Source organism: Adiantum capillus-veneris, chromosome 28 (genome assembly GCF_014529385.1).
Source record: "Adiantum capillus-veneris isolate H3 chromosome 28, ASM1452938v2, whole genome shotgun sequence".
Lineage (NCBI taxonomy): Eukaryota > Viridiplantae > Streptophyta > Polypodiopsida > Polypodiales > Pteridaceae > Adiantum > Adiantum capillus-veneris.
Window position 1 is genome coordinate 18,138,779 of NC_140958.1, and position 12,103 is coordinate 18,150,881.

The window sequence follows — 12,103 nt, forward strand, 5'->3', positions numbered from 1 at the left end:
GGCAAAAACCAGTAAATACAGTGTGCTGAATTTATTGTTTTTGGGCAGGAATCAGAGGGTTTATGCCAGTGGAAGTGAGTTCCAGCAGGAGAATTGGTTTCGTGCAAGTTTTGGGGTTGTTATGCTGCTGAAATTTGGCCAAATCAGGTAGTATCTAGTGTAATACTGGTAAAGGATTCCCAGGACCTTACTTTTCACGGGCCGGTTTCACCATCTGGCCTTCCGGCCTCTGAGATCACCTTGATCACAGGCATAGCGCAAGGAGTGATGATTTGTCCATGCAACAAACGTAGAGCCATACAAGTAGTGCTGCCATTTCCTCAAGGCATGGACTACGACGTAAAGCCCTTTCTCATACGTTGTATAACGCATCTCAGTGTTGGAAAGTTTCTTACTTTCAAATGCAACAGGATGTCCAACTTGGTATAACGCCGCACCAATGGGGTAATCACTAGCATCCGTTTTGACCACCAACGGTTTGCTAGGATCCACAATGTGCAATATTGGCGCAGTAGTCACCAAGTGCTTTAGCGTCCGAAAGCTCTCGTCGAGACGCTCATTCCAAACAATTTGGGGTTTACCTTTACGGTGAGGGCCCGAAGTCTTCGGTCCTTTCACCCCTCCTTTTAAAAGTTGCGTAAGCGGAGCAACAACTTTGGAGTAATCTTTGATAAACTTGCGAAAGAATCTTGTAAGGTCTTAAAAGACATTTACTTGGTGCACATTCTTCAGAATGGGCCAATTTCGCACTTTATCCAACTTTCAAGGTCGACGTGAATTCCTTCGCGAGTAAGAATATGACCCAAATACAGAAGCTCTTTCTTGAAGAATTCACACTTGGAAGCCTTAGCATAAAGCTTCTCAGTTCTTATTACTTCAAGAACAACGCGTTCGCTAAATGCTCAGACAAACTTCAGCTGTTGATCAAGATGTCATCGAGAAATACAACAACGAAGTTGTCTAAAAAGGGTCTCAGCAGATCATTCATCATCTGTTGAAACGTAGCGGGAGCATTGGTCAAACCATAAGGCAAGACCAAAGTGGGGCCAATCTCTCTTGTCACGGAACTACGCAGGGCCGTGTTGACTAAAATGAACTGTGAATTAAGTGCGAAGTAAGTATTTTAAAGTGATTCTTTTTCGTGTGTTCTGCCAGATTCTTGACTTGGGTTGCCCAAGTCTGTTCTACCTCTCACGTCGGGAGTGCAAATCAACTCCATACCTACTCCTTGGTCACCATCAACAACCCCTCATCGAGACGGATCCAAAGGTGCATCAAATCCATGCCGGAGGTGCTTCACTCTGAATAGTTACCGCAACGATATTCTCCATTCAAGTCAATAGAGTTTGAATCCAATACTCAGCCTTGTCACCTCTCTTTGTGTGAGAGAAAGCAAGGTTTCTACAAGTGGTCTAATGCAGTCCTGTCGCGTTCGCGTTGTCAGGAGTTTTTTGGAGCAAGGGATTGCGCATATGTACATACACATGCATGGTGCATCGAATAAAGGATTGCCCAATTTCCATAGCCAGGTGGTTACGTGGGGCCCACATGTGTACAGATAGGACACCATGTACATAGTGCATCGATTTTCACTATTACCAGTATCAATGTGTTTTTTCTACAATGAGGATGAGTTGGTAGCACATAAAACTTCTCGAGGAAGCTATCCGCGGGCCGACGACATGAGGTAAGCAGGTGCGTCAGATGGCATCTAGTGGTGTCAGGAGGGCGAATGGGGTCAATACTTGCACGCGGAGAAGTACGGACACAACGTGGGTGTTTGCTTGTGAGAATTATGCAGAAAGGTCATCATGAGGACCTTTTTTTGGGGCCACTTCACGTGGTTGCGGGATGCATTATTGGGGAAAGCTGAGTGCCAGGTGTGCGGATGATGCAAAAAAGGTGACAACTATGCACTGCGAGGTCAGTTTTTGGCCTGTTCGGGGTCCGTTTGAGGTCATCTAAAAGGCCAAGGAAGCTAAGTGTGGGAACTGAAAAAACAGAGAGAAGACCAGAAAAAACGTGGAGAAGAGAGGAGGAACAGCCGCAGGTGTGTTTTTTGGGTTTTTGGAGCCTGTTTTGGCCGTAAACTGCTCATCCGATGTCGGATTTGAGCACTTTGACATTGTAGACTGGGGTTTTGGGCCGTTCCGGACGCGATGGCGCTGTCCATTTTGCCAAATTCCTCACTCTTTTTCTGCTGTTTTTCTGTGTAATCTTCTCCGGTGAGTGAAGCTTCTTCTCCAATTTGTGATTGTATCTGGTATCTTTTACCCATATTGTGTGAGCTGTTTGCCCCATTGGTGTTGGCCCAAGCTCAATTGTATCTAAACATCAGAAATTCTCCTCTTTTGAGCTGAGTTTTTTTGGGTGTGTGTGTGTGTGTGTCTCTGTGTGGAGTGGGCAAGTGGATAATCTCTCTCCTCTCACTCCATAGGTGTGTTTCCTGTCTCGGCCAGGTGTGTTGTGTAAGCCGAGTGGTGCCCCCTAGTGTGTGTGTGTATCCTTCCAAGAGTGTGTCGGGTCGTTATAGAGGCGCTGTGTGTGTTTTCATCCCGCTCTCAGCGTCTTGTTTTTGAGTGTGTGGAGGAGTGAATGAGAGATTTCTGTCTTCAATTTTTCACTTGGCAAAGTATATGTAAATTCTGAGGTTTCCATGGATTTGTGTGTGAAATGAATTGAGGGAAGAAGGTACGCCTTTCTGCAAGACTATGTTTGCATTGAGGTATTGCATGTGTACATTCCATTTACGCAATCAAAAGCAGATACCACATCGGCAAAAATGTGGCGGGGCCTTGAGAGGGTTGATTGGGACCCCGATGTCTTTCCGGCTAAAATAACACAGCCTTCTTATGTGAGATACATCTCGATGCGAAATAGCCGAAACGTGGATAGGAAGAGAGATGGCCGAGATAGAGATTCTACAAGAGTATTTTGGTTGAAGCGAAAAGCCAAATAGCCGATCAAAAAGTGACGGATGATGCAATTGCAGAAGTTTTAGATGTGGTGCATAATGAGAGGAATATCTTTTAATGGATATGATCGTGAAGGTTACATTGGTTATTATGAAGCAAAGATGCAATTTCGAGGGGTTTTGGAAGACCAAATGATTGTGGCCTCATAACTACTAGTGATTCGAGAGCTCAATGAACAAATTTAAGGGTTTGCAAAAGACTTTGCCAACAATTGGGGTGATATTGCAAAAGCAGTTATTAAAGAAGGGTCGGATTATCAGGAATTAGAGATCAAATAGTATGTTGCTAGAGATGGAGATACCATACAGATGGAAAAAGTTCAAGAGCTATTGCAGATGCCCGATGAAGCAAATTTGAAGCTATTTTAGATGCATGTCTTTTGCAAGATGACAAGTTATTATTGGCTAATGTTGACGACATAGTGGAAATTGTGTTTGCAAAAGCAATCCTTTACGAGAGGATGAAACTATGAAGCGTCAAGATTCAAAAAGTGAAGACAAAGAAGTGGTTGAGAATTCTATACACGTGGAAGTGGCATCAGAGGATGGAATAGAAGGGCAAGAAACCTATTTAGGGTTGATCTCTGATAAGGGTGATATTTCTAGTTTATGTGAAGATGCCAATAAGGATGATTGCCATGGTGTGCCTATTATATAGGATTCTAAGGGTTTAGGTTGTCTACGGGTATGCGAACAATATCCAGGGCATGGATGTGATTTAGGGTCTATGTCACAGGGTAACTGCGAGTAGATTTATGAGTATATATCCAACTCTATGCCGAAGCCAAAGTCATACGATGGGGAAGATGCTTTTGTCTTTGAATTTACCATTGAAGACAATGCTAGTGTTTATTCGAAGGAGGTGCAAGAAGAATTGTAGTTGTTTTCTACCTCTTGGTTGAAGGGTCATGATGTTGATATGGACAGGAAAATAGATGCGATCTTTGAAAAGTATGCAGAGTATTATGAAGCAAAGGTGTGGATATTTGAAAGAAGTGCAACGATTGAAGAAGGGTTTATTGTGCATACGACTAAGGTTTCTTTGTAAGACGAAGCTTTAGAAAGGTTTCGGCTATCAACTACAGGGGTCTCTCTCTCTCTCTCTCTCTCTCTCTCTCTCTCTCTCTCTCAGAGTGAGGTGCTTTTGGGGGACATCACTCACAATCAATCACAGATTGAATTTCGGCGCCTAGTGCGGCGGAAGTAGAGGGCATTTTTGGCTCGACTAGAGCAGGATCTATACCAGCTATTCTTGAGTTAGGACTCGCGTGAGGCATGACGGCTCTTTCCTAAGCAATCTCCCCCCCCCGCCCCTTGCCATTACCTCTACAGAGACTTGGGGTCAGTACACATCATCTTTGTACACAGTTTCTGGACAGCCGCCCCTTCTCGATCCACCCGATCCATGCCCACACACATGTGCTTTTTTCATTGTTGAGATGGTGAAGAAGGCCTTTGACAGGATGATGACTGGGAGAGCATATGATCATGATCGCTTAGTGGTTGAGCATTTCATGCATGCCAAAGATCTACTAGCAGAGCTTCTGCAGCTATGTTTAACCGTGCCATGTGTGAGGGCTTGCTTGATACTTAGAGCCTATCTACGATTGTACCTATCTTCAAGTTAGGAGACCCTATGGAGCCTGGGAATTATTGCACTATCATGATTGCACGCACATTGGCACGGTTGTACGCATCCATTCTTAAGCAGCAGTTGAGTAGATGGGCAAAGGGGGAGGGAATGCGTGCAGTTGGGCAAGCAAGGTTCAAGAGAGGTTTTTCTAGTCTTGACCATATCTTGACACTCAGGGCCATCATCGAGGAGGGCAGATCCCATGGGAGACGGATCTATTGTAGCTTTGTAGACTTCCGCAAAGCATTTGACACAGTACCCAGAGCTCGATTGATGTGCATAGGTTTGCCCATGAAAGTGGTTTGTCTGTCAACCTTGGTAAAACCAAGGTCATGGTATTCAATACCACCCCACAATGGATCAGGAGGTCAGCGTCCGCATTCACATACGGCCAGGAGACAATGGAGTATACAGATGCTTACACTTACCTTGGAGTGGTTTTTAGTGGACCAGCATTTTTATTGAGGAGAGCAACAAAGACTAGATTGACCAGAGCCCATTCGGCATTGGTGGGTAGATTGGAGAGGATGTGTTCACAGGTTCAGTTTCAAGAGCCTCGGACGAAGCTTTGGCTCTTTGACACTTTGGTGGCTTTTGCATTGCTCTATGGAGCTGAGATATGGGGGCCTTCATTGGATCATCACGGGAGGACAGGTCGCACTGATGGATGGGGGGACATGGAGAAGCCTCTCTCGCGGCTCATTAGAGCCAAGGCTTCAGTACCACGTGCCATTATCCGAGCAGAGCTAGTTGCCTCCCCACTAGTGGTTTAGGCGCTCACCAAATCTGTCTCCTTCATACATTGCATGTGGGAACTTCCCAGAGACAGATACGCCCGCCTTGCACTTGAGTCCTCTCAATAGTTAGCCATGCAGGGAGATACAACATGTTGGTATGGGGAGATGACATCATGGTTTGAGGCGCATGGGTTCAACATAGACAGATCGCCTCCCTTCCAGTACTCACTGGATGCACCCTCTCCGATTGTTACACAATCCGAGATCACCAGGCTCATCCGCCAGGACCTGACTCAGCTAGACACCAGGAGGACATGGATACAGCTAGCACAGGAGTTGGGCAAGAAGATGGCTTTCTACAGAGAGCATCTTCTCCAGCTTACGGAGGACGGTTTTGTGACGAGGCCCAAATACATGGACACCCACTTATCTCATGGGATACGGTGTGCTATTGGTCAGATACGCACACCTTCACACCAGCTGCGGATCGAGACTGGGAGATACAGCGGAGTAACAGTAGAGGCCAGGACATGCCCCCTGTGTGACATGGAGCCTGAGACAGAGTTGCACTACACATGCCACTGCCCCGTCTACTACGAGATACGAGGCCGCTTCCACTGCTTCTTCAGAGAGGGCTTTGGACCGCTCTCCAAAGTCATGAGGTACGAGGATCAGAGATGCTTGGGTTTGTTTCTGCTCGAGCTGCGTAGGCACAGAGAGAGCGATGGAGGCTACATCAGAGGATTCGGATCACTTTGGCCCGACATGCACGACGCCCGGTCAGACTGCTGACCATGGAGGAGATTGATGAGATCCGCCAGCAACCGATGCCGGATCTCTTGTGACTTGTGATTTAGCTATTCTAGCTAGCTTCTTAGTTCACCCTACCAGTTTAGGTTTCCATAGTATTTTTATTTTGTCATTTTGGTACTCTGACTTTGTATCAGATCCACCACATTGTAACACTCTGGTCTCATAGGTCACTTTGGCCTTTTGAAGACGTTAATATAACATTTCATTTCATTTTCATTTCTCAATTCTATGAGATAGGTGATTCAAAACGACAGGAAGAAGATGCCATTGATCTTTTATAGATTTTGGATGAAGTTCTAGAAGATTTCGTGCTAATCAAAGATGTTGATCGAGTTCCACATGATTCAAGGATACCCGTTGTGGGGCAAGAAACTAGAGAGGATGAAGCTATTCTATCGATGATAAGAGTTGAAGGAGCCATGGATTTCAAAACGAAGAGCTTTATGGTTTTATGAGCATAGAAAGATGTGGGTTTATTTGATGATGCTCTACGATCTGGGAGGGTTTGAAGCGTGCAAAGAGTTTCAAAGAGGTTTTGAAGGATGCTGTGAATTTCAAAGAGGTTCCAAGGTTTTTTAGGGTTCAGAGGGTTATCAGGTTTCTCAGAGTTCCAAGGGTTCCATGGGATATGGTTCATGCAGTTCAGTGTTGATTAGAGGCTTGTGCTCAGTGCAGACAAAGGTTCTAAGTTACCCGTATGATCTTGGAGGAGGTTATGGAATGGTATTAGTGACTGGTTGTGTTGATTTGGATTTAATTAAAGCACAGTGTTTTAAGGGATTTGCAGTGGACAGCTCTTTCTCAGTGTGTATATTGTGCCGTTTTTCTCTCAAACTCACGTAATCAGAGGCTCGACAGGCTAAACTAACACATCCTCCTCGTGTGAGATACGTCTCGGCGTGGCGACAGTATATGGAAGGACAGAATTTTTAGTTCCTTTTGAAGTTTAAACAGTCATTGTGCTGAATTGTGAAAAAGCTCTTTTGCCAATTTTCTGGATGCTCCCTTGTGTTAGGTTTGTATGTTGTACTTCGCACTTCCTCAAAGTGTCCTTTGTATATAAGAAGTTTTAAGGTCAATGGCAGTGTGGAAATTTGAAAGGTGTCTTCTAGTCTGCAGCTAGAACCCTGAAAGGCTTAATTATATTCATATTGAAAGGCTTTGAATGCCACGAAATCTTCGAATGTTGATTTCAGGCACCTGGTGAAGCGGAGGCCGAGTGTGCAGCATTATGCAAGTCTGGAAAGGTTGCTGCTTATATTTATGCTGGTTTTTAATTTATGATAAGTCCTTTCAGTCTGTTCCTGTTGGAGGTCAAGTGGAATGGCATTCAATTAAGTGCACTTCCATGCCTTTGTACTCCTGCCATCTCATCAACCATTTCGTTATGACTAGGTGTACGCAGTTGCCTCAGAAGACATGGACTCACTCACTTTTGGAGCACCAAAATTTCTCAGGCACTTAATGGAACCCACATCTCGCAAGCTACCTGTTGTTGAGTTTGATGTCTCAAAGGTAACGTTGTCAATCAAATCCTGACAGAACTGTAATGTTAGCGTTCTAGATAGCTTTACACGAGTTGGTGCTATTTTTGTCATTGTTTATGGTGTTTTGCAATGTTCTACAGGTACTACAAGGCCTAGACCTGACTATGGAACAATTTATTGACCTCTGCATTCTCTGTGGGTGTGATTATTGTGAAACAATTAAGGGTAAGCTCTGCACATGTTTATTAGCTTCTTGATAACCTGTTTTAACATCTGAGAATGTATGTATGCATATGTGCTTGTATCTGTATTTGTATATGAGCACATGCACATACGTTCCGGTGCTCCTCTTTGATGGTCCTTAACGTGTCCCGGATCCAACTGATCTTGAGCTTTGTTGCATCATTTTCTGCTTTCCATTCTTCAGCCTTGAGGTTTTTGATTGTTTTGAATAGACTGCTGAGGGCATTATTCTTTTCCTTTTTCACCTTGGACGAGTTCCTTATGTAATTTCTCCATGCTACGCAGGTTTTGAAACATTTGCTATGCCTTCTTTGTACTTAGGAAAGCACTCTCCCCTCTGACGAGAATGAAATCATCCCTGTATCTCGTAATATAATGGGCACTGGCATTCCTCTGTCTCTGGCCTAAGTCACTTACATGGATTATCAGCTGCTCCAGAGGTATACAGATTTAGAATAACATAGAGGGGCTTCGGGCTTCTGGCCAGCATGATGGATTATAGTGATCAAAGATGCCTTGGGCTATTATTGTTGTTGTTATGTAGGCACAAACATGCTTTATTACAGTTCCTACGAGATTCTTCACAGAGGAGGGAATTTTGCGCTTCGTGCAAGTGGACAAGATCAAATGCCACAAAAAACTGTTCAAGTTGGAGATGGGAAAGAGAGGGCACAAATGGCCTCTTAACAACTTTGGCATTTCCTCTCTAACCGTTCTTCAATTAAAATCAACAAGAAATACTTCAAACATATCAAACAAATAGAGAATTTAGGCCGTGGGAAGCTTGGCGACAACCAACAAAATTACACAATGTGAGAAATCAATCAAAAGAGCAAGCAAAGAAGATTACCAATACACAATTGGACGCAATTAATCCTAATATGAAATTTTGTGCCCACTTTGTGCAAGTGGACAAGATCAAATGCTACAAAAAACTGTTCAAGTTGAAGATGGGAAAGAAGGCTCTGAAGGCTTACTCGTAAGAATTCAAGGACCTTATCCACAAGGCCAAGGCTTTGGAAGACCCAAAAGTCACTCCAAGAATTCGGAGTGCTGCCGGCGTACCAAAATGTGGTATTGGGCAATCTCGTTGCATCGCTTGAAGACACCTACAAGTTTGCGAACAACCATGACAATACTTTCTAGGCGTCGAGAGAGACCTCTAACTGCGGAACCTCCATGTCAAGGTTCAAAGGCTTCACTATATCAATAGCTTCAAATCAGCTAGTGGACGTCAAGGCTCAAACGCTTCACTATATCAATAGCTTCAAATTAGCTAGTGGCACCTCTGCGGAAAAATATCAAGAAAAATGGCAAAGACAAGACTTTTCATGTTGAGGTTCAGAAGAAGATCAATGTTTTGATTGCCATCATACTGGCCACTTCCACGACAACAAGGATGGTCCAAAACAAAAGAAAGATCCAACTATCTCCGTTGCGGCAAAGACTTAGATAAATACCATTGATGAACCAAGTACTTTGTCTTTCTCTAATTCCAAATTTTTTTCATGTTAATGTGCACAAATGCCAAGGTTGTCAAGTCGATAAGATCATGTGACGTGTTTGGCCAACACGATCTCCTCCGTGTGGAAGGGTAGATCAATGGCTCTACTCATAATTTTCTCTCTTTTTGTGTGGTACAAGATTTTCAGCTCAAGACCCCTTTTGTAGACTGTCTACTCTGTCTGATATGCGGAAAGTTGAGTTTTGGATTGATGGACTGAGATCTTGCCACAAGTTGACCTCCTCATTCAACATTGTCATGATGTCTTGGACTTCCCAATTATGAGTTTCCAGCATGTAGACATTATTCAAGGCATGTCGTGGTTCTATAGCAAGAAAATTCGGTGTCTATAGATTGTGCATCTCATACTATATTTTGTTGAGCTTGATGGCGTGTATCATGTGGTTGAGCGTTCTCCATCCTTTGGAAACACCGAATCTGATGTAAACCTTATTTCAGCAAAAGAGTGTGATACATGGTGTCTAGCGCATCTTTGATGTTGTCTTGGCCTTTTTAGATATGCCCCATACTTTCCTCAGGCAATTTTCCTCTTCACAGCAGCAGGTTGGAGGTGCCTATCTTTCAGAGGTTTTGGTGGATACCCTCTCCTTCCTTTCTCCTCTCTAGTAGTTGCTAGCACTTTTCCCCACTTTTTCTTTTGATGTGTTTATAATCTTGTCAGTTTTTATAGGTTTGGTCTATCGCCTTGTAATTGCCTGTGGAAGTTCTTGTACCATTTTTTACTTGCCCTTGGGGTGGGTACCACTTTGGGTGCTCCAAAGGGGGGTCAAGTAATGTTTTTGAGAGAGAGAGAGAGAGAGAGAGAGAGAGAGAGAGAGAGAGAGAGAGGCTGCACCTCTTGCACTTCTTGAGGGAGCGGTTGCACCTATTGCACTTACCCAGTTCCAGAGCTTTTCTCTGTTGCCACGCAACCACTTGCCTCAGTCGCTCCAACGGGCCTATTGTTTTATCAACGCTCGCTTCTACCCTTCATCACATCTCACCTCCGCAATGCTCACACATGCGCATGTGCTCAACACACTTTTTTTTTTTGGTTTGTAAATCATGATTTAATTTACAAGTAGGAAACCTCAAAGGGAGGAAAACTCACAATAAAGAAGTACAAAAGACGGAGCTCCAAAAGCTAGAAACAATCAAAGAAAATCCTGTAAGCTTCAAGAGAGATATCTCTCACATCGTAAGCATAATGTAGAACTTGTCCATGCGAGAACTTGAAGTAAGGGAAATGATAAATTTCTAATGCATGAAACATCCGAGAGTACGTTGGTGCCATATGGTCCACAAAACCCAAAATCTGACCTAGCTGAAGAAGATCTCATATGGAGACTGTGGCGGTTGAAAAACTCCAAAAATCCAAAACCGTCTGTAAAAGATTCCGGATGAGAAACGAAGGTGCAGAGTAGAGAACACTTGCTTGATGAAAGCCCGGAAGCAGCGGCAACCTAGAGCAAGTGCGTAACAGACTCGTCAGCCCTATGACACAAGACGCAACGAGTAGAGGCAATGCGTCGTACATGCAACAAAGTACCAACCGGTAGAGCACCCACCATGCATCGCCACAAAAAAATGCGTTCCTTGAGTGGTAAGTGATTCTTCCAAATGCGAAAGAGTGTTCTTTGCCACCACACATGAGATTTGGAGAGTGACCACAATTGATTTCCATGAGCCACAATCCATGCATCAGACTGTAGCAAAGCATAAACAGACCCAGTGGATATACAATCCATCCTAATACGTGCGAGATGCCAATCAAAGGGCCGAGAGTCCCCAAATAGGGGAGGCATTGGAGCAAGTAACTGCTGAATTTGTTGCCACAAATGCCGAGAATGGGATCCCAACTCATAGCGAAGAGCAGCAACCGGAAAAGAAAGAACCTGTCTCGCATTATCCACCACTTGATCGACCCGACAAATCTCTATTTACAAAAGAAAGCTAGCTTGTCGAGGAAAGCGTTGAACCAAAGTGAGACAGAATGCTTTGCTCCAATAGATGCTCTCCAACCGAAGGGAGTTGTAACAGACTTGGACACTCCAAGTCAAGAATCTACCGCGACAACACAAATAAATACTTCAAAACACTTCACAGTTTACAATTGATTCGACATTGGCCCAGCGGAGTTTCGTGCCTAGAGATATTGGCCCCAAAGAGTGGCGCCCCTTTTGGTATTTCTTTTTGTATTAATCTGAGCTCAAAGTACAAAAGTGCAGGCAAGCGCTCACACTCAGACTCTGCGTCCAGATGCTCTGAGTTGTGAGAGGCCTGCTCACGTATTTAAAGAGTACAAGGGATGCCAAAAGCAGAGCCCCAAAAGCTTTTGAAAACTTAAAAGCTTTCATAATTAAAGCATAAGGAATCTCTCTCTCTCAAGCTCTTACGCTTTAATAAAATAAAGCAGCCTTCACAAAGCAAGAGTCTCTCTCTCTCTCTCTCTCTCTCTCTCTCTCTCTCTCTCTCTCTCATGCTGTTTTGCATAGCAAAAAGCAAGGCCCAAAACTGCCGTTGACCAGCCCGCAGAACGTGCCGTAAATCGCGGACATCCGTACAGGGCTTGCCACGTCATGCTGCCACGTCTGCCTCAACCTGCAGTTTTCGAGAGTAGACAACAGTCAGCAGGCGGGTGTCCATACAGGTCAACAGCCAGCCAATCTGCAGCCAGCACAGGAAGTATGTGTGTATTGGGCAGCCACGTCA

The 12,103-nt window shown here is 44.3% G+C and overlaps 1 protein-coding gene across 4 annotated transcripts in view; it reads left to right on the forward strand.

Moving 5' to 3' along the window:
* LOC147420128 (5'-3' exonuclease family protein) overlaps window positions 1-12,103 on the forward strand; it is a 73,005-nt gene that overhangs the window by 42,662 nt on the left and 18,240 nt on the right. For all 4 annotated transcript variants that reach the window (XM_086504388.1, XM_086504389.1, XM_086504390.1 and 1 more), the window contains 3 exons: window positions 7,354-7,404; window positions 7,553-7,672; window positions 7,785-7,869. In XM_086504388.1, the coding sequence (XP_086360514.1) occupies window positions 7,354-7,404; window positions 7,553-7,672; window positions 7,785-7,869 (256 nt within the window). The remainder of the gene's footprint in view (window positions 1-7,353; window positions 7,405-7,552; window positions 7,673-7,784; window positions 7,870-12,103) is intronic.